General features: G+C 33.5%; 1 protein-coding gene, 1 long non-coding RNA gene and 1 pseudogene across 4 annotated transcripts; 1 reads left to right on the top strand and 2 right to left on the bottom strand.

The window, feature by feature from the left end:
* Positions 1 to 347: 347 nt before the first annotated feature.
* LOC120208684 lies at positions 348 to 15,024 on the bottom strand. The gene is made up of 3 exons (XR_005524330.1): positions 14,939 to 15,024; positions 2,535 to 2,538; positions 348 to 361 (listed from the first exon to the last, which is right to left on the bottom strand). It is a non-coding gene; the product is annotated as an uncharacterized LOC120208684 (long non-coding RNA).
* LOC120208683 lies at positions 7,980 to 12,953 on the top strand (annotated as a pseudogene).
* A 535-nt stretch (positions 15,025 to 15,559) lies between the features above and the next one.
* On the bottom strand, positions 15,560 to 20,235 carry LOC120208682 (thioredoxin H9-like). Of its 3 annotated transcripts, none has more exons than XM_039207900.1 (5): positions 20,147 to 20,235; positions 19,262 to 19,334; positions 18,210 to 18,332; positions 16,117 to 16,239; positions 15,560 to 15,825 (listed from the first exon to the last, which is right to left on the bottom strand). In XM_039207900.1, exons 1-5 carry the CDS (start codon positions 20,218 to 20,220, stop codon positions 15,673 to 15,675), a joined length of 546 nt encoding a protein of 181 aa, XP_039063831.1. In that variant the 5' UTR covers positions 20,221 to 20,235; the 3' UTR covers positions 15,560 to 15,672. The 3 variants fall into 3 exon arrangements, with proteins under 3 accessions (XP_039063831.1, XP_039063833.1, XP_039063832.1); XM_039207902.1 differs by lacking the exon at positions 20,147 to 20,235 and adding an exon at positions 19,906 to 19,972 and having other exon boundaries at positions 15,568 to 15,825; positions 19,262 to 19,327; XM_039207901.1 differs by lacking the exon at positions 20,147 to 20,235 and adding an exon at positions 19,906 to 19,981 and having other exon boundaries at positions 15,569 to 15,825.
* Between the last annotated feature and the right edge of the window lie 2,938 nt (positions 20,236 to 23,173).

The raw sequence follows: 23,173 nt of genomic DNA, 5'->3' as shown, positions 1-23,173 counted from the left end.
ACCAACACATCAAATATCTCATCCTGATGGGTTACAACTTGCCTACGCAGCTCGTATCTGAGTCCAAGGGAAAATTTACGACATCGATCTCTCTCAGTAGGTACCATACTGAATCCATACTTCAGCAACTTCAAGAACTCGATCTCATACTCAGAAACAGTCATATCTCCCTGAACCAGGTCTTGAAACTGCTGACGTCTCTGAGTTAAGTAGCGCTCTCCCAGAAAACTACTCCGAAAGCGATCCTTAAAGAAATTTCAGGTCAAACGATCGGTAGGAACACTACTGGTCACTGACTCCCACCAAGTGTAGGCATTGCCATCTAACATCGCCACAGCACCCTGATATCTCTTAGTTGAGTCTAAACCCAACTGATCCATGCGTCTCTCTGTATCTTGGAGCCAATCCTCAGCTTCAATAGGAGCTCCACCAATCTGTCCCCCAAAAGTTCTAACTCCATTGGCAATCAAAGTCTGCGAAATAGGAACCTCTGATACAACACCAGTAGCTCTGACTGCTCCCTATATCAACTGCAGAAATTGTCTACCAAAATTCTCATCCAAAGCAACTCCGGTAGACTCTGACTCAATATTGGTAGCTCCTATGATCGGTGTAGTCATGCCAATACCAGCGGCAGAAGGCAGATTCGTTGGGGTCGTAGGAGCAGGATCACCTATCGGAGGTGGGGGATCTACCCGTATCTCATCAATCGGATCTGCAAATCTAGCCACTCGACCTCGTCCACGGCTAGTTCGACGACCACGTCTAGCACTCATTTTGATGGATCTCAAGTTTACTACAGAAGATAAAACTTAGGGTTAGATAAGCACTTGAAGTCTCGAACACAATTTAAAAATCTTAATAATTTTGTGACATGGCCTTTGTAACTTGTTTTGTAAAATATTTCAAAACCGTATTTTCAATATGGACTCATACACGGTCCGAGGGTTAAAAACCAAAAGCTCTGATACCAATAAATGTAACCCCCTAGACCCGACCTATGCGTTTCGACTAAGTCTAGTGGATCACATACATGATTCTTAAAGACATTTTCTGAAACCGTTATCCAATCAATGTAAAACCACATTATTCATGACATGAAATTATAATAAATTATACTATTAAAACTCAACTCTTAAATATAAAACGAATCAGTAATAAATTAATTTAAAACATATCTTAAAAATCAAAACCACGATAAACTGAATAGTTTTAGCAAAAGTATCATAATTATAAAATCCAATACTTTAAAATAGATCCATGTCACCAGAATAAAGTCAACTTGCAAGTTTAAAATATTACAATCAGATATACTTCAAGAGATATGTTGATCCTCCAAGTGCTCGAACCGAGGTATCTAACCAACAGTATCTGAAAGGGGAAAAATATTTTCGAAAGGTGAGCTAGGCTCAGTGTGTCCCAACATTACCATAAAATCACAATAGGTACATTAAACAAATTATAGTCCAGTAAATCTCACAAATTCGTAAAAGAGTTTAACTTTTGAAAATCATAGTTTAAACCCTTTTCTGGTACACCATCAGTAGTTCCCAAAATTATTTTCCATATAGCTTACTTTATGCACATAGCAAAAAAGAAAGCTGACTTAAGGATAGGCTATGAAGCTTGTATCCTTAAGCCCAAGTCAATAAGTTCATATAGCTTACCCTAAGCATACAGCAAAGGAAAGCCGACCTAATGAAACATCTTGGGGCCCTCAAGAGTCACATTAGGCCCGTTTATTAGCTTGATCAGAGCTATACAATTGTAGTTCAATCCATCCCAAAATCAATATCCATATACCAGTCATCAAAGTCCATAAATCATCAACAATAAATCGGTGTACCAACAATACTAAACCATATATTTCAATGTACCATATTTCAAAACATATAAAACCATTATGTAGTAAACAGGAACACACCTCGATAATGGGTTCAGATAGTAGATCTACTGATTGCTGGTTTCACCACGCTCTGTTACAGTTTTTGAACGGGTGAATACTGGTATATGTGGTTTAACTGATCTAGAAGAGCTGGGTCGAGCTGTCGAACGATCCGGAGAGTCTCTTGTACCTTCAAACAATAATAATTAATCAACTCCAAATCTTACATAACTGTTCAAAGCTAAAATTCTTAAGTATATAAGCATTTTTTGGGTTTTACTATCATTTTGGGGTATTTCGAGTCTGAATTTGGCCAAACGTATTGCGGAATCGGAATCAGGACGTCGAAAAACATAAAGTATGAATTTTCAAAAATTCAGATTCTTGGTCAAAGTCAAAGTCAACCAATTTGACCATCAATTTGGAGGCCTTCGGGTTCGAATTTGACAAAACAGACTTCGAAAACGGATTCGGGACGTCGAAAACTATCAGAATAGGTATACTCGAAAAAGATTTACGATCGTTCAAGGGTCGGTCAAAGCCATTTTAAGTTTTGGTCAAAGGAAGTCAACGGTCACGGTCAACGGTCGGGTCGGGTCGGGTCGGTCGGGTCGGGTCAGACCGGTCAAACCGGTTTCCAGCCCTCCACTCTCCTTGCGGCGGCGCGTTCGGCGCGTGAGGCCTCTTCCGGGGGTCTAAAAATTTCGGAAAAATTTCTAAAAATTATTTTAAGCGATTTCGAGATACTTACAAAGATCGGTTCAAATTTTTGAACGGCGGAGAGCTTGATTTCAACTCGGCCGAATTTTTGACTGCTCCACCTCCTCACACGCTGCCGTCGACGGCGAACAAGGTTGACACCGACGGACTCGAAACTACACAAGGAACACGATGGTGCAGGAGGTGTCGAAAACCGATCAACGATCGGAGATGAATTTAAGATTTTCCCGGCGGTGGTGTTAAAAAACGTCAATACTTTGACTCGAAATTCACGGCGATTGGCAGCGTTTCACTAAAATTGGTTTATTGGGCTTTGTTCACGAGTCGAAGATGAACACGATGGTGATTTCAATTTGACGATCGGATGTCGAACGGCGTCGTGATCAGACTTGCAAGAAGGGTGCGAAAGGAGGAATTTTATTTACAAAAGTTTCTGATTTTAAAATCAGAAACGCAGTGCATGTATAAAACCACATAACCTGCCGACACTCTTTGGCTAAATTCAGGGTTTAGTCCCTGAATTTTCTTTAACTTCTAAAATAGCTTAAAATTTTGAAAACTTCCGATTAAATCCTCAAATTTTGCCAAATTACTTAATTAATAATTTTTTTCCAAATTTTATTCCGGATTGTTACAATTACAGTGTTTGATTGAAAAAATATAAGATTACTAGAATGTATATTTTACCAAATTGTCCATGTGATATGTTTTTCAAAAAATATAAATTCTTAATATTAAAATAAAAATATTTATAAAAAAATATATTATTTCATTATTTGTAATTTATATATTTTTATTATAAAATCTAAATTCATAGAATTTTTATATTTTCTTTTTTAAAATTTAAAAAATAAATAAGTAGAATAAAAGATAAATATATCATATATTCTTTTAATTTTTTTGAATACATAATGAAAAGGGAATTGAAATTCTTCTAGGCAGACACAGTTGGTTATTCACTGTAGCTATCATTCTCTTGCAATAATGTTTCCAAATTTTTTGATGGTCGAGTGTAGATTCGAGCTTCAAACTGTTGAAACTACGTTATATTCGTTATCAGTACAATATAATTTATCATGTCATAAATATTAAAAATGAGAGAATGGAAATAAAATAAATGATTTATTACAAAGTATAAAAGAATAAAAGAAATAGTAATTTTGAAATCATCTAACTATTTTAGGGGCAATTTTATCCAAAACCATAGGAATTGCTAAATACCTAAGGTGGAGGAAGGAATTAGGGATGGCAACGGGCCGGATTCGGGCCGGGTATTGATCCCCCGTCCCCGTCCCCGTTTAAAAAATCGGTACCCGTCCCCGTTTAAAAAACCGCGTGGATTTAAACGGGGATCCCCGTCGGGTAATCGGGGAAAACCGCGGGAAAACGGGTATCCCCGTTTAGCATAAACGGTTATTTAAACAGGTATTGGGTCGGTATTGGGCCGGGAATCGGGCCGGGTATATATATATATATATATATATATAAATAATTATTTTTAATATTTATCGGGTCGGGTATCGGGGCAGGTAATCGGGGCGGGGATTACCAAACTCGTCCTCGTCCCCGTCCCCATTTAAAATAAATGGGTTTTCCCCATCCCCGTCCCCGTCCCCGTTTATCATCTCCGAACCCGACCCGTTTAATTCAGTTTTCGATTTTTCCCATCGGGTTCGGGTTTTTTTGCCATCCCTATAAGGAATAGGATTCCCAGGAATCCAAACAAAAAAATTTACTGTTGATAATGTTCTATTACCCCTTAGAGGGACTGCTTTCGAATCAAACAATGGTATGTGATTCGGGGGAAAAATATTACTACGGATGCGTTTGGTTCACGGAATATAAGATTACCAGCAGGAATAAGATTACTGGGAATGTTATATTTTTGTGTTTGGTTCGTTTAGCAGGAATATAATATTACAATGTTTTGTTAAAGGAATAAAATATTATTGAAATATATATTTTACTAAATTGTTCTTATTATATATTTGTTTTTTTAACAAGTTGAATTATACTATAATATTACTATAATTAATTTATATATTTTCTTTAAAAAATTTAAATTCATAAAATTTATATAATTGTTTTACAAAATTGAAAAGATAAATAGGTTTAATGAAAGGGTAAAATTTTATTTTAACCCCTGAATTTAATATAAAATTCTAATTATGGATTTTTTTGTAAATCTAAAATAGTTTAAGAATAAATTTATAATTTAATATTCGTATAATTTTTTTATTCAACGACAGAATAAATATATTTTTGAAAGAAATTTTTTAAGGACATTTTAGTCCAAAACGCCAGTAATCCAACAATACCTAAGAGAAATGAGGTATTAACATTTCTGGTAATATACCCCAAAATATCATTATTGGGAATAAAAGATTACCGAAGGCTGTGAATGTTGGCCAACCAAACGGAGGAATGAGATTTCATTCCCCCGATAATGTGAAATTACTCCAACCAAACACCTCCTAAAAATAAGAATATTTTTCTTGATCCAAACAACCCTTACAACTATCACCATTCTTGTAAAACCTTCTGCCAAAATAAAGACAAGGCTTGTAACCACCCACAATACCAACAGATCCATCCATTATCATAAAACACGCATCACTTGTAGAAAAACTCTTGTTAACGCGCGAAATCCATGGATGTGGAAGCTTTCTCATAAAGGAGAGTCGAACAATAATCAAATGTCAGCAATTAACATGCTACATTAATAATTTATTACTCTAAATAACAATTATTAACGATGAGAGACTGATTTATCATAAATTGATAATGTTAATAATTAAATCATTACTTTAAAAAAATAAAATTTAGATATTAAAATAAAATAAAAATGATAATTTTAGGTACTAGACGTGTAATTTATTTTTTTGATATTTATTTAATAAGAAATATTTATTTAATAGTATATTTAGATATGCGATATGTACTGTACAATTTTTGTTAAATCTAATACCAAACAAACCCCAAACCTTGGTTTGTTATAACTAACCTCTTTTTTCTGGCACATGCGAAATGACATGTATATAGTTGGCACATGGAAAACTTTTCTAAATTTGAATTTAATTATTTTAGATATTTTAATTAATGAAATTTTATAATATATACTTAAAAGATATTGTAGTCAACTACTCATATTCTTCTTTTATATATGGAAAAACCATAAATGTAGATTTAAACTAAAAAATTAATAAATAATTATTTCGTTCGTGATAATCAGTACTTTAATAAATGAATAAGAATATATAATAGATCGAAGTTTTGAAAGTAATATTAAATTATTTTTATAAATTTAAAGATAAAATTAATATTCTTTTTATATTATTTATTACTAATCAGTTTTATATGAATTCATCATAAGTGTACTTTATACTAAACTTCGACGGAAAGGATTTTTATCTTTTATCTAATTATTTTTTAGAATTTTTCCTTAGTAAAATTCATAAAATCAGTCAATTCCTTGAACTGAGGGAGTTGCGTGTAAGCTTCCAAAATAAGAATATGTTTTCTGTACTAATAATTTTTTAAAAATTAAATATTAGAAATTACGGCAGTCTTAGTATACGGTTAAGGAAATACGTTATCGATTTTGTTATTATTTTTTTAACAAAACCGGTAAAAAATATCGGAAATATTATTTTTTCTACTGATTTTATTATTATTGTGCGTTTTACCGGTTTTGTTAACATATATGGTAAAGTACCATATGTTTTGTTATTTTTTCTACTGATTTTGTTATTATTAGGTAATTTACCGGAAATGTTTAAAAACATTAATATTTTCGGTATAAATAATAATATTTTAAATAAAATTTTTATCGATTTTATTAAAAATAATAATAAAACTGATAACGTATTTCTTGAACTGTATATTAACATTGCAGTACGGTAAAAATTCCCTTAGTTACCTAGGGAAATGCCAACCAAAATATTGGGAACGCCAGCCAATAAAGATGACGTGGATGAAATAAAAGCAAATTTGAAATTGAATGAACCATTTCGAATTATGTTCAACTTTAATTATAAAAATTTTGATGATAAAAGAATTCTTATTATTTTTTAAATTTTTAGATTCTAAGGTTAAGAATATTATAATTATAAACATTTAATATAAAAAAATTAAAATTATCTATAAACATATTATACCTTATACTTATATCATATTAATAATAATAATAAAAACCTCAAAATTATAGCACATTTCTTTCTCTATTAAAAGCGGCGGCGTTTCCCTGTTTCAATTCTCCATTTGTTTCTTCTCGTATTTCGCTTGCCCTCTTGCCCTTCGCGTCCTCCTTCCCTCTCTCAGGTAAACTTCTCTCTTTCTACGATCAATGGCCTTTTTTTATTCTTAAATTACATTTTTTTTAAATTTCATGAATTTATCCGTATTATCGTAAGTCTCGGGCCTAAAAGATGTGTAAGATGAGCCTTAGCCAGGGCAACACGTTTGAGGGGCATCAGATTTTAGTAATTATAATGTGTATATATATTTGGTCTGTTACGGTACCAGTTACGGTTACTTCGGAAAGAAGTTTTTTAAATTGAAGCTCTTGAAATCCTATATTCGAAGTACGATGACTCAAGATAGATTGAACGGATTAGTAATTTTAAACTTCGAAAATCAATTTTTACAAAGTATTGATTATCGTAAAATAATAGAGGTTTTTACTTCAAAAAATACAAGAGGACATCGTTTTAGGTGATATTTCTAGCATTGTAGCTTTTGATTTGTATAAGTATTGATATTGTTTGACTCTAATTTTTATTACATTTTTGTTTTAAAAAAAATTATTTATGTTTTGTTTATTATACGGTACAAATTTAAAGACATAAAATTATTATCTCGCTCAGGGCATTAAAATTCATTGGACTGGTCTGATTATCATCAACTGCTTTATTCTCCTCTTTATTATCAACTTTTTGTTCATTGATAATCTTTGATTTCTTTAAGGCCATGTGATAAAATGTTTCCCGAAAATTCTGTTTTCTGAAGAATTGGATTTGTTATTTTGAGCGTTTCTCTTCCAATTTTCCATCTGCTCTTTTCTTTTGCATTGTTTTCTTCATCATTTTTATGTTACAGTGGGGACTGCGAATCCTATACATTTCCATCTACATTTTCCTTTCTTTCTTCAGCTTTTTTAATTCAATCAAGTGCTTGGGATGGAATATTATTTATTTTATTGTTCGGTTGCTAATTTTAAGACTTTGTTGTAAAATTTTGACTACAGATTTGATTCCATGATCTTCATGAATTCACAAACCACTGGAGCATCTTCTGTTTCCTGCAAATCGAAGAACACCTTCTGGATTCTCTTTTGCTTGCTTCACAAGTTTCTTGGAACTCCGATAGTATACCTCAGCTTTATCTCGTTCAAGGCTATTTATATTACTCCTGCAGTAGTCATCATTTAGAATACTTTTTCAGGGGGGTCATCAAATCGTGTTCCAATCGGCCGATTTTGCTTCTTTTGCAACATGGTCTCCTCGCAGTTATCTGGTTTGACCAAGGGCCGTACATGTAAACCGTTTGATGCTCAGTTGCTATTTACTGCAAACCCCCCGGAAGCTGTTTTACCTGATCAGGTTGAATTAGATTTTTCTGATGTGTTCGGACCGCTACCACGATTCAGGACTTGATAGAAGTCAATTGTGGTGAAGGTGTTTTCCCCGAAAAATCACCGATGATCGGTTTATTTACCGATCTAACACCTGTCAGATTATATTTCTCGATCTAATACCCGTAGCAGTAAAGCGCGCCCCCTGTACCACGTTATACGCTGATTGGGTTACACGTGGGGTATAGCGCGCCCCCTACACCGCGCTATATGCCACGTAGGGGTATAGCGCGGATCAGGGGCCGCGCTATACGCCGTACCAAAATTATATTTAACGCGGTCCCTGGTCCGCGGTATATAATTACGTATACCGCGGTGCAGGTACCGCGCCTTATATGTTTATAAATATCCTCCTCCGGTTACGTTTCTCACATATCCTCTCATCTCTCCTCTCAACTTATAAATTAATACAACAATTCCGTCAACAAGTAATAATTCTGACAATCTTCTCATATTTGATTTAGAAGTTCGTGCGATTTTTCGTTATAAGGTAATTTTATTATAATTTTTTAATTATACTTGTTGTTTATTTATTATCATTATTTGAAAAAATATTATACTAATTATTTTCAATTAATTTTTATGTTTGTAAAATTGAAAAGCAGAAGCATACGTCGAAATAATTTTGCGGTGCAGGTAATAATATAAAATTATATTATTTAAATTATTTACGTTGATGTGTAAAAAATGTATTGTGTTATATTTTCGTTCATATATAATTTATTTAATCAGGTTTGTTTCAGTTATTTTTTTTTGCAGATATAGTATTGCCGCACTTTTAAACTCAAAGAATGGTGCGACTTTTAGCTATTGTTTATTATGATGGTGAAATTCGAGAAGATGAAACCAGCATTGTTTTCGTATCAAATGAGCGTGTTAAAATATCATTCAAGAGAAACATAACTCTTGAGGAGCTGATAACGAAGATTTCGAGGAAGATTCATGTTGGAAGTTTTCGATCTCAATGTCAATATGCCTTCTAGTTCAATGTCGATTAGTTACAGATATACAGAAAAAAATTGCTGCATCAAATGGAATGTCTGTAACAATATTCTCTAGAAAGCATGAAATGTTTCGTGTCACATATGAAATGTTTTGTGTCACATAGTTGCCGCGACCTCTTCAAGGGATTGAAGGTGTGTCGTTAAAAGTAAATCTAAGGGACATAACGTGTGACTGCGGGTTTTTTCAAGCTCTGAAGTATCCATGCTCTCATGTGATAGCAGCTTGCTCGCACACACGTCAAAACTATAACCATTTTGTGGATCTCGTATACCTACTATCTGAAATTTTTAAGGTATATGAATTTGAGTTTCCCCCCATAGGTAATGACAAAGACCCCTGATGGGGTTCAAGATTGGCTTCTGATTGTACCAAATCCGAGTTTATTGAGGGAGCGTGGTCGTCCAAAATCCAATCGAATTCATTGCGATATGGATATTCGAGAAAGATCTAGACAAGATAGAAGATGTGGGCATTGTAGAAACCCAAGACACACGAGAAAAACATGTCCACTTCTGTTGTCATCAAGTAACAATTGATGAGGAAATGATGTATTTGTTTATCAAATAATAATTCGTGTACTTTAATTTGCATTTACTTCAAGTTAATGATAACTAAATTGGTATTTGAATATAATTTTAAAAACAACAAACTTACAATAAGTATTAAATGATAAATGATAACCAAATTACAATAACTGATATTAAATGGTAATAAACAAAATTAACTGAAATACATTAAAAAAAGTCCAACAAATTTAACAAAATAAAGTAAATATTAAATGAGAAATAATAAAAAAATTATAATTTAACAAAATAAAGTAAATACAAATATAATAAAAAAAATATCGATGCTTGTGACGCGAATGTGTTCCGCAGGGCGGTGGTTGTCAATCTCGAGGAGGATTTATTCGTATCACTGGTTCTGACTCCTCGCTGTCATTATCATCACCATCGTCATCGTCGTCGTCCTGAGAAGATACATTAGGTTGATGAGGAGCTGATGACGATGAAGCACCTCCATAGAATAAGGACCCTAGAGGTGTATGACTGACTATCCCACCGGCCTGCGAAAACTGGGAAAATCCAGACATCGCTGAGTGTGAAAATTGTACAGGAGGTGTCTGTGCTGCAGCCATGGGTGATGAGGTTGAACCCGCCAAATATCCAACATATAAGCCCTAAGTCGGATCTGCAAAAATAGACCTATAATAGCCTCCAGGAGGGGTCATCTGTGACGGTGGCGGCGGTAGGGTCATAAAACTAGGTGAAGGCGGCGGCAGCGGCATCTGGTAATGGAAAGGCGATGGCGGCATCATATATGGCTGCGACATCATAAATGGCTGCGGTGGCTGCTGTGAAGGTCCTGCTGATGCAGCTGAGGATGAACCGGAAGCACCTGCTCTCCGTCCACGAGTCGGGGGACGATGGTATAGCGCGCTATACCCACGTGGCGCCAAATCACCGTGGGATTGGGATGTGGACGGGCGGGTATTTAGGGGTATAGCGCGCCCCTTGCACCGAGCTATACCCCACGTGTCAGATAACCAGGTATAGCGCGGATCAGGGGGCGCGCTATACCCACGTGGCGCCAAATCACCGTATATCGCGGGGCAGGGGGCGCGCTATACTCCACGTGGCGTCAAATCAACGTATAGCGCGGTGCAGGGGGCGCGCTTTACTACTACGGGTGTTAGATCGAAAAATATAATCTGACCGGTGTTAGATCGATAAATATACCGATCACTGGTTATTTTTTGGGAAAAACACCTGTGGTGAACCGGATAATACTGAGCTTGTTTATTATGAACCTGCTATTGTTTACAGCCGATCGCATTCTTTGCTCGGTCCCTCTCCACTTGTCAACACACTGTTGAAGCTAAGAAAACTCACTTTAAGTGATACATTCAGTGGATCTAGTAGAATGTATTAAGGAAGAAACCAACAATGAGGTTGAGGAGCTATCTGGTGCAGATGACAATGACATGTCCCTTAAAGATGTTAAGGGAGACCACATGAAGGTCAGCAGCATAGGCATTGAGGATTTTGAGGTTTTGTAGGTGGTTGGGCAAGGTGCATTCGGAAAAGTATTATCAAGTAAGGAAAAAGGACACACAAGAAATTTACGCAATGAAGGTTAGGCGAAAGGAGAAGATAATGGAGAAGAATCATGCAGAGTACATGAAAGCTGAGAGGGATATTTTAACAAAAGTTGATCACCCTTTCATTGTCCAGCTCGGATACTCATTTCAAGTAATTTCTAGCTCTTCAATGAATCTAATCTCTAGAATTTATTGTTAAATGCTTTTAGCAGTCAACTTTGGAATCAAAATTTTATAATGCCTTGTACTGATGATTTTTATCTATGCTCTTACAGACCAAATATAGGTTGTACCTTATTCTTGATTTCATTAACGGCGGGCACCTTTTCTTTCATCTTCACCGTCATGGTCTTTTCAGGTATTGCGGTTATCTTTGTATTTCATTATTATACCATGTCCAAGAAATGGTTGATTAAGTTTTCGTGTTTTTCAGAGAGGATCAGGCTCGTATCTACGCTGCTGAGATTGTTTCTGCAGTTTCACACCTTCATGCAAATGGCATTATGCATAGGGATCTTAAACCTGAAAACATCCTTTTGGATGCTGATGGCCATGTATTCACTTTCTCCTTTATTGCTATATTTATTTGTGCTTGCTGTAAGAGGAAAATCGACTATATCTTTATCGTATATCTTTCTTTCTTTGTGTAGATAATATTGACTGATTTTGGCCTGGCGAAGCAATTTGACGAAAATACAAGATCAAACTCCTTGTGTGGAACAGTGGAATACATGGCACCTGAAATAATTACGGGGAAAGACCATGATAAGGCTGCAGACTGGTGGAGTGTTAGTGTTTTAATCTTTGAAATGCTTACTGGAAAGGTTGGTGACACTTTTTTCCCTGCATCAAATATCACTTTGTCGATGTTCAAAATGCTTACTTTCACTAGTTTATCTTCTTGCAGCCTCCTTTTACTGGAGGAAACAGGGAAAAAATTCAGCAAAAGATTGTTAAGGAGAGGATGAAGCTGCCTAAATTCCTTTCCAGTGAAGCACATTCTCTGTTGAAAGGGGTAAATATTCAAAGCCTTAGTTTATGTTTCTCATTTCCTATTTGTAAGTCTCGAGTCCCAAAAGTTATTTGCACCTTTTTCGTTTGAATCTTAATTTACGTCGGATCTACTGATGATTAATTAATAATTGGTTTTCTGCTGTTTTAGCTGCTACACAAAGATCCTAGCAAGCGCCTTGGAAGTGGACCAACTGGAAGTGAGGAAATCAAGCGATGCAAGTGGTTGAAGACAATCAACTGGAAGAAACTAGAGGCAAGGGAGATCCAACCCGGTTTTCGCCCCGAAATTACCGGGAAGCATTGCATTGCGAACTTTGATGATCGATGGACCAACATGCCATTGACGTTTTCTGCAGCGTCTAGCCCGAAGACCAACAAAACCCCTTCATAGATTTCAATTATATAAGGCCTGCTACTCCCCTATGTTAGTGTGTCTTGGCTTGCCCTTGGGATTCAAAAGAATTAAGGAACTCTTATGGAAATAGTGCTGGTTTTGAAATAGAAAGGGATATTACTTAAAATAATGTTATGCCACTAGGCCTGACATACGTTACAACTCCACAAAGATCCTTATTACTTCCTTGTTTTCTATTTCAGTTCTCATTTAGCATGCACAATAGCAGATTCCGAAGACCCTTCACCCGGCCGTAATTAGTTTCCGAAGACCCTTCACCCGGCCGTAATTAGTTTCCGAAGATCATCATGGTAAAGGAATGTCTCCATGGAATTCTCTTCCTACGACACTGCTAATAAGATTGTCTCGGTATGATGAGTTGTAGCCGGTGTCTTTGGCAGATACTACGAACTCAGAGAAGATAACAGGCATTCCTAGATATATTTCTCAGCATCTTCTATGTGGGATTCCATGCATGATTTTGTGAATTGGAGATGAGCATTGGAAATGGTTTGCAAAATCCTTCACAAATCAATTCAATTATCTATACAAAGTTTTCACGACTGCAACATTCGAATCCTCCAGTACGCCATTAATGGCATGCTTGTTGAATTTGCATAATGTCTATATTGTGTCACATGACATGTCATTTTTAAAATGTCATGTGATTTTTTATAATTAAAAAATAGATGGACATAACATGAATTACAATTAAATTTTTTAAAAATCGACCTAAATAAAATAATTCTTTAAATATTAAACTAATATAATTTCATAATTAAAATATCATCTTATCCAAAATAATAATATAGATAAAAGAGTAATTAACATTAGGGAACCTTTATGCACATCAACCACGGGCAAATGTACATAGCTCCTTAAGGAAGTCATTGCACACTTATTATTTTGAGAAAAATATTTAATTTAATTAATTAATGAGAATAAAAAAGAAAATTTACATACTTAATTTTTTTAAAATAAAATATTAAAATTTTAAATCTCTATTAATTAATTTCTAAATCTACCTCTGACATTAACACCAATATGAAGCATGGCAGAGCTGCATGATAAATGCAAATACAAGTTGGCAAAGTGAAGTGAGAAAAAGAAAACAGTAAAAAGAGAGTGACTTTCAAACCCGCCGAATCTGTCCCCAGTTTCCCATGTACTTGCTGTAAACGAGTTAAATGAAGTTGAGTATTGGTAAATTGATTTAAGGGGACGATTGTTTAATAATTAAACTGTTTAGTGATTAAACGTTGAATGATTCAATGATCTGAATGATTTAGAGGTTATGTATAAATTAACTCTGAATGTGACATATTATTTGATAATGACTCTGAATCATTCAGAATGTACTTTGATGCTGAATCATTTAGCACTGTTTTGCTGAATCATTTAGTGCAGTCTTCATTTAAAGGTTAGAAATAAACACGCTGAATACTGAACGGTTCAACATTCAACGTTGAATGATTTTTTTTAGAGCCAAACAAACAACCCCTAAGTTAAAAAATTAAAATTAAGTTCCAATTGATTTAAAATTTTATGAGTTTAAAAATATTAAATTTGGCTGAAATAAAAAATAAAAAAATTGAATTTCAACTTGAAAATTTAGAAATTTAAAATTTGTAAGGTTGACTCGAGCTCGAAAAACTTAAACTTAAAACATTCTAAAACTTAATTCGATTGAAGCTCAAATTTAAATCTTAAATACATGAAAAATATTATACTATATTTTAAAAAACATATAATTATTAATAAGTTAATTTAAAAAATCTAAAAATTTAATATATTATTCTTTTGAATTGTTCATGAGATTTTTGAGTCAGATATTAAATAATTCAGTTTGACTCGTTATAAATTTGAGTCATGTTCGAATTTAAATAGAATTTATTCAATTTAAATATTAATCAAATTTTAATCGATCTTCAATAACTGGTCATTTATCTATCTCATTTACAATCCTATTATAATCTTACCTAATTGCAATACTTAAACAATTCAAGGCTGTTATTGTCCTTTCCAGATGTGATATCATCATCTCGGCTAGCTGTAGCACTACAACTTTCCACTTCAGATGCACTAAATTCAAAAGTGTGGTCAGTTCACATGCTTGCTTTCCTTCTTCCCCACCCTAATTATACATACAACGACCTAATGTCTCTCCATTACCATCATCTCCGGTTTCACTCTTCTTTCTTCAGCTCCCCGGAAAGGTAAATGCCTTGAAAGTCTCCTCATTTAAACGTATTTCACAAGCAATTTTGTTTTCTTTTATTCAGCTAGCTTCTACCTTGACCCTTGCATCTCCGACCTTTATGCTCTGTTAGCTAAGGAATTCTGGGTTTGCTTTCATTTGTTCATTTATGTTCAAATATTTCATATTTTTTATGCGTCTGGATCCCGCATTATGAACTCATGACGAGCTCAGCTGATAACTCATTTCCAATGTCGGTTACAATTCTTGCATCCTTGTTGTTGCTGTACATTCAACTTGTCTTAGCTGCTGATTATGTACCAACTGAGAAAATCCTCCTAAATTTTAATTGAAGGAAAAAAAAAACAAAATTGATGGCAAAGTTCAATAAAAATCATACTTGAGTTACAAATTTAAATTATGATGACAAATTGGATCATAATATCAACCTTAGAGAAAAATGTGAATACTCAAATTGAGTTTAATGATAGCAAATTTACCCCCGAGCCAGTTACCAATCAGAATATAATCATTATGCATAAAAAAATGTAACCTTTGAATACAAGCAAGCATAGGAGAAAGTAAGAATAAGGCATTCCAAGAATTACAATTATATATTAACAAACAACACTTTCCATCACAATGCAACCAAAGCTCTCAACTCACAACACAAACAAAAGGCTATGTTCATTGCACAGATTCTCTGAAACCTGTAACCTCACTGATGTCAATTCCGATAACTCCCCATAGAATCCAAAACAGCAGTAATCTTCTTCTGCAACTCTGGCTTGTTTGCTCCAACAAGCTTGTCAATTTGCTGCCCATCTTTCAGAAAGAAAAATGTAGGAGTGGCTTTAATATCCCATGAAGTGCTGAAATCCTGCATCACCAATCAAATTTGCCCACTTCACAACTAACATGAATAATAAAAATAATACTAGTCACGTGCGTGCCGACTTGGGGTCCTATATATTTGTTATACCAAGCCAAATTTGTCCCCCCTAATGCAAGGGCACCAAGATCTTGCTTCAGAAAATTCCACTAATAGTACCAAAGTGTAAGTTGTGACTTGTGAAGATTCCATTATCCATATCATATTACTCATACATCACTAGCTGCACGGATTAAATAAATGAAGTGGGAGGTGGCAGGTAGACGTTTCAATACTTACAGTTAGTTCATCAACATCTATCAACAAGAACATCAGAGAAGGGTGCTTCTCTGAGAGTTCACAATAAAATGGTGCAAGAATTCTACAAGGGCCACACCATGTTGCGCTGAAGTTTGCAATTACCTGATAAATCATTAGGCTTTAGACATCAGATAAATCAAGGCTTTCATAAAGCTGAAAGGCATACAAGTGAACTAAGAGCAAGTAGACTTTTCAGGCAACGGTAAATGAAGAGAGAGGAATCCATAAATTAAAAAAAAGTCCCGATGATATTTTCATGCATACAGAGCCACCAAATTAATGTAATACAAAAAGTACTTGAAAAATTCACATTCCAGACAAATTACAGGGTAACCAAAATTTCACAGGGCCTCATCTATAACTTTAAACTAAATACGGAAGAAGAAAATGAAATCACGGAAAACTCTCATTATTCTATGAAATCATGTTCCCAGTTATCATGTTTATCTCGGAGAAAAATATTTTACAGAGCTTTTCCTAACTAAGAATCAGTTATTGTTGATGAGTTCTTTAGAGGAGGCTTTCATGGTAAACACTCGACATCTATTGTGCGACACCAGACGGTGTACCATGGTGTATGCTTTTCGCTGACGACATTGTCTTAGTTGCTGAAACAAAATCTGAGTTGAATAGTAGACTGGCTACCTGGAAGACTGCTTTGGAAGAAAAAGGTTTAAGGATCAATATTGAAAAGACAGAGTATTTATGTTCAAACTTCAATGGGAACCAAAACGATGAAGATGTAGAAGTATGCATAGAAGGACACGTTCTCCCCTCAAAGGATTGTTTCAAGTACCTAGGGTCTATGATACATAAAGATGGGGGTGTAGATGATGACGTTACACACCGTATAAAGGCGGGATGGCTAAAGTGGAGGGCCGCTACTGGAGTTCTGTGTGACAAGAAGGTCCCTCTAAAACTTAAGGGAAAATTTTATAGAATGGCAATAAGACCAGCGCTGTTGTATGGATCAGAATGTTGGGCAACCAAGAAGGATCACGTAAGGAGGATTGAGGCCGCAAAAATGAGAATGCTTCGATGGACATGTGGTAGGACTCTGAGGGATATGACGACAAACTCTGCTATTAGGATGTCCTTGGGGGTGGTGTCTGTTTCCGAAAAATTGAGGGAGGGAAGACTACGGTGGTTTGGGCATGTCCTTAGGCGACTACCGTCGGATGCGGTAAGGAGGGTAGAGTCGATTACAGTCGACGGTGCCAGAAGGAAAGGACGACCAAGGCGAAAGTGGGAAGACTGCTTGAGATCTGATTTGAGGGATTTAGCCCTTACCGAAGACATGACCTCTGATAGGAAAATATGGAGGCTAAAGACTAGGGTAGTCGAGTAGTGTGGGTCACATCTATAGGGTGTATCATCTCTGTCTTCTTTTAATGTCTTTGTAGTATTTTCCATAACTTATACCTTTTATACGTTTCTGTTATTGGTATTTATGAAGGATTAGAACTGGGCTTGCTAACGTTGACTTCTGTGTATCATTCTCTTCATGTTTCCTCTTTTAAATTTAGCCGGATCTTATGTTTCTGTCTATATGCAGAGATTCTTTCGCAGGGATTATTATGCAGGGATTAATTCCCGTTACAGACGCACATATGATTTTAATGACTGCATATGAATACTGTTTAGCTATGTATTTATGTATTTATTTATACATGCATTGCATTTTATCTAAATTTTTAATTTTCTGACTGCCGGAGGTCTTCCACGGAAGCTACTCTCAACCTGGCGTTGGGGGTAGCCTACTACCCTATCTCCCCCTTACCCCATACATATGGGAATTGGGTTTTGTTGTTGTTGTTGTTGTTGTTGTTTCATGGTAAACACTGTAGCATCATGGATATAGATAGCTATCCGCATGTACAATTTTCATGTGTGAGATCAGATTAAAACAGATAGGTTTTTACTCCAAAAGGGTATAGAAATTAACATGTAACTAAAAAGAGATATAACACGGCATTAAACAAAGAGAGGTATGAGAAATGAAGGGAAAATCCTCTAGCATAGTTACCAATCTTCTGTTACCTTGAATGAGTAGAAAGTATTAAGAAACTTACAATCTTGCCATCTCTCTTAGCTTCAGACAACTTCTGATCCCAATCCTCTTTGGAGGTAACACGGTGCACATTTCCACCGACAAACTCAACAGCTTCATCTGAATCAGCTCCATCAGACTTATCCTACAAGTATCAAAGGTATCATAGAACTTTAACAAGGTACTAATTGATAACCCATGCAGGATCACAATAAGTATTGAGACAACAAAAATGTCAGTAAAGACTATACCATTATCTTTGTTAGTTAAAAGAACACATCATTAACAAAACCACAACCATTTAACTCATCATAGTGTTGCGAATGTCATTCTCCAACAGCACCCCGTTCCCCAAGGGAAGGCATTAGAATCCTGAAGCACACTATCTAAGACATTGGAATTGTCACTAGTATACCAAAATGCTTGTTTTCTTTGCTATAAATAAAAAGTTCTATTTTTCTTTGAATAATTCTAAAAAAAAAGTTAAAAGGAATTGTTACAACAAAAAAGTGAAAGTTAGTCAACAAAGCGGTCTAGAAAACAAAGTTCACCAGACAAACTAAAAAAAATACCATATACTAAATACATGTATAAAATACGTTTTTATAAACTAAAATAAAATAAAATAATTTTGGTCTATTATTAGATGAACAGTTTGCAACAAACACAAAAAAAGGAACAAAATCCCATGACTTCACAAGAACATAAACAAATTCAGTTTCAGTTTCCAAGAATTGGTAGAAGCAATATATTCTTCTTCTTAGAGCTCTTGAAAACTTAGTTTTCTCATTTAAAGCTGCCAAATAATCATCATCATGAAATAGTTAGTGCCTTTACATCGAAAAATCCCACATGTCCGATAATTGAAGTAAAATATCAGCAACTTTTGATCTTAAAGTGTTTCAGAATTTCATAGTTTATTTAATTAAAGATCCATTACATTTTGGCCAACAAAATTCTTTCATCAGATACATTTTCCAGTCATTAAAATTTTGCAAGACAAAAAATTGTATCATGTTCTCACGATTGTACAGTTACTGAACTTATCAAATGTTAATCCCTAACAGCACTTACCCTAGAGAAGCAATGTCCCATATTTAAAAATTGCCAAAATGCCAATTGCAGCAATCGATAAGAACCCTGAAAGCTGGAAAGACATCAAAGTCAAGAAATTCCAGACTGAGTCCATGACAAATAAACAATTTGATTATCAATTTATAGACAAAAATCAATCTTAAAACAAGTTTAGATTAAATCCGTTCTACTTCTACTTCCACACCTACAATAAACTTCAAAAAGGCATGTACTTACATTTCTGAACAAGTTAAAGTCCATTCTAATTTCTAATTTCCAAACCCAGAAATTATGAGTATACAAAACCAAATCATGCCGTTTACTTTCTCAGATCTTTTCCATAAATCAAAAGAAAATCTCCAAAAATGAAATTCCCATTGGATTGAACAAATAGTCAAAATGCAACAGCAATTCCAACATAACTTTCGACTTTTCACTTGAATTATCAGAATTTTAATCTTTTACTTCCTTTTTTCTTTTAACATAAACCAAGAAAGGAAAGAGAACAGTAAGAGAGTAAACTGAAAGTACTCCATAAAGGGAAACAGATAGAGAAAGCCAGTTAGGAATGCGAGCTAAGAAAATTAATTGGAAAAAAAGCATGCATCGATCAGCAACTCAGAACAAAACGACGGCAAAATTACCTGTAAAAATTTAGGGTCGATTTTCCGAACAGATTATGACCAACAACAACTAATGAAAAATTGCAGTTTAAAGGTATCAAATTTGAAGCAGATATTACAGAAAGAAGCACAAAACAAACAAATTTGGGTATAAAAAGCTAATGAAATTTCTGAGAAATCAATAAAGGAAAGAGAGTTGAAGAAAAAAAAACCCAAAGTAGAGAACAGAAATGGAGTCAAGATGAAGAGTGGAAGGACTGACACTTTGATGATTGCCTTTTTTTTCAATCTCCAATTACTTATATGCCCAAACCAATGCTTTTCACTGTTGCCCATATCTGGCTCAACCAATAATTTGGATTCTTTCCTTGCTACTGGCGTGTGCAAAATGCAAATCCGGGGGTCGGTGATTTTTCAGCCTGTGCCCCAACTTAAATGTTGCGAGTACTTGATAATCGGGTATTTTGATTTTTTGAGTATTTGGTTTTTTTTTTCAAATTATTATTTAAAAAAAATATACATAAATTTAAATATTCGAAGCTTCGAATTATATACTTCTACTTGCTACCAAGGATGTCAATTTAATATGAAATCCACGTATGCTAATCCAATTCAACTCGATAAGATTAAATTTCTTTTAAGAAAATCGAGTTCAGATCATATCAGATTTTATATATAGTAAAAGGTGATATTTTTTTTACTAGATCCAATTTGAGATTAATAGTAAAATTTATTCATATTAATTTATGGTTACTTACTATAATATTCTATCTATAGTTTTTTAATTAGGTCGTGTCGGATTTATACTTCAAAAAATTTAAATCAAATCAAATCATTCCAATGATATATTTTTTTAAATCAAATTGAATTCAAATAGAAAACATATATATTTAGAGTCGGTCAAGTTGATTAAAATTCATGAATTTTATTTGTCATCAATTCATTCTTTACATAATGACATCTTTTTAGCTTTGGTCGGTTGTTTAAATATTATTTTATTCGAATGAAAAATTCTGATTTAAGACTTAAAATAGACATAAAATAGATCTAACATTTGTAAATGGAATAAATTAAGTTAGAATGATCGTTTTACTATTGTAATATCTGATCTAAATTAATCAATTAATATATCGAGTGCAATGATTAAAAAATATACATGAAATTGAATACAATGAACTTGTTGCTATGTTTCAAAATGGTTTCCGTAAAAAGTGATTTGTTTTTTATATATAAAAAGGTCACATAATTAGGGGGAATTGCTTTTGGAGGTAAACGTGTATATTTGAAACCCAAAATATTGGTTTAAAAAAGGAAACCCAAAAATATTTTATTATTTTTATTTTATTTAAATTATAATTATAATTATTTTTAAAATTTAAATAAAAATTTGGATTAAGCTATTTGACATTACATGTCAACTTATTATTGATTATAGAAAAAATATAACATTGTATAAAATTATTTAAACGAGACTAATAAAAAGACATAAAATAATTATGAAATAATAATTTATTTATTTATTTTGATAAAAATAATAATTTAGATACTTAAATAAATAAATAAATAAATAAACATAATTTAAGAGCTGATTTTTCATTTAAGCCTTTGATTATATTTTTGAATTCAAACTTAAATATTAATACTCAAATTCAATAAGAATTTTGAATTTAGATTTTACATAAGTTGTGTATATTTCACCTATATCCCTAGGCTAATCAGCATTCTTTTAGTTCCATGTCTCCCATTAATTTTCAAGATTAGTGGTGGATCCAAATATATTTTTTAAGGTGAGCACACATATGGTAACAACATAATTTTTTTGAATAAAGTGAACATAAATAAAATTTTAAGATAGACACCATCAGTAAAATAAATAACTAACTAAAAAATTCAAATTTTAAGGTACATACATGTACACCCTCAACAAGCTATGGCTCCGCCGCTATTTAGGATGAATTATCTATCAATTGGGCATGTCGGGTTGATTTTAAATTAAATCAACCTAGTCATTCAATTCAAACATTGTATTTCCTATTATTATTTCATTATGCTCATTTAAATTTATTTAATTATTAATTTGAGCCAAATTATCTTAAGTTCAATCTATTTTAAATTATTTAAGTTCGAGATTTAAATAAGGTTGAATCATTCCAGATTCGGTTGATCTCTATTTCATGGGTAATTTTGTTGTACTACAGTCTTAATATACAGTTAAGGAAATGCTCTACCGTAAATGTTAATATTTTTTTAACATTTCCAATAAAACGCTACTTAAAACATTATTTTTTTACCGGAAATATTAATTTCGCTAACTAATTTCCGGTATAATCCAATATTAAACATTTCCTGTAGAAAAAAATGTTTTAGGTAGCACTTTACAGGAAATGTTAAACGTTTTAGGTAGGCTCAATATTAACATTTTCAGTAGAAAAAAAAATATTTTAGGTAGCGCTTTACAGAAAATGTTAAAAAAATATATTAACATTTCTAGTAGTGCATTTCCTTAGCCGTATATTAAGGTTGTTGTCTCTAAAACATCCCCTATTTTATATCATTTTAGATCATAACTAAACAAATTTAGATTATTGATTTTTTTTTCTTTGAATGGTATGTGATATTTGATGTACACATTCCCAAACGAAAATATATAAAGGTTTTTAACATTTACAATTATACTAATATAATATTACATCGTTACTAAAATAAATTTCATAATATACTATAAATAACTAATCGAAGAAAACTAATCAAACAAAACTCGGATTACAGAGTGGGCACATGTCCACCCTTACCAAGCCGTAGCTCCGTCACTGAATATAATGTTACGTTATCATTGGAAAAAAAATGTCACATTAGCAGTTCTATTAATCTCTTAACGTTTAATGACCAAAATGAAATCAAATCTAAACATTAAATATGATTTTGAAAAAAAAATAAAGTGATAAAATGGAATAAAAGTGCATGTAATTTACCCTAAAATATATTATTCATCCAAAATTTCTATCGTTACACTAAAATATGTACTCAAATACTCTTAAAAATGACGGTATGTACTTAATAATATATGGTAGTTATCCTAATTAATAATTTGAAGGGAAAAAAGGTACAACAAAGTGAAGCAATTGAAGAACGGGTGAATATATATTGGTAAATACACTTGTTAGGTATACTCTAATCCTAAAAAAATCACACGGGTAATTGATCCTCACAAATCACAATAAATTAAGCACGGTTTGAATCATCCACAAAATTAAATAGCTTTGCATGAAATTTCTGGGGTTGGAGTATT

This window comes from Hibiscus syriacus, unplaced genomic scaffold (genome assembly GCF_006381635.1).
Source record: "Hibiscus syriacus cultivar Baekdansim isolate YM2019G1 unplaced genomic scaffold, ASM638163v2 tig00016879_pilon, whole genome shotgun sequence".
NCBI classification, from domain to species: Eukaryota; Viridiplantae; Streptophyta; class Magnoliopsida; order Malvales; family Malvaceae; genus Hibiscus; species Hibiscus syriacus.
The sequence above is the reverse complement of the archived record's forward strand: the minus strand, read 5'-3'. Positions and strand labels throughout refer to the sequence as shown.

Coding starts and splice junctions, on each gene's coding strand:
- LOC120208682 (XM_039207900.1), bottom strand. CDS start 20,220: ATGGGCAACAGTGAAAAGCATTGGTTTGGGCATATAAGTAATTGGAGA. Junction 16,240..18,209: donor CTAAGAGAGATGGCAAGATT/GTAAGTTTCTTA, acceptor ATGATTTATCAG/GTAATTGCAAACTTCAGCGC. Junction 15,826..16,116: donor TAGATGTTGATGAACTAACT/GTAAGTATTGAA, acceptor TTGGTGATGCAG/GATTTCAGCACTTCATGGGA.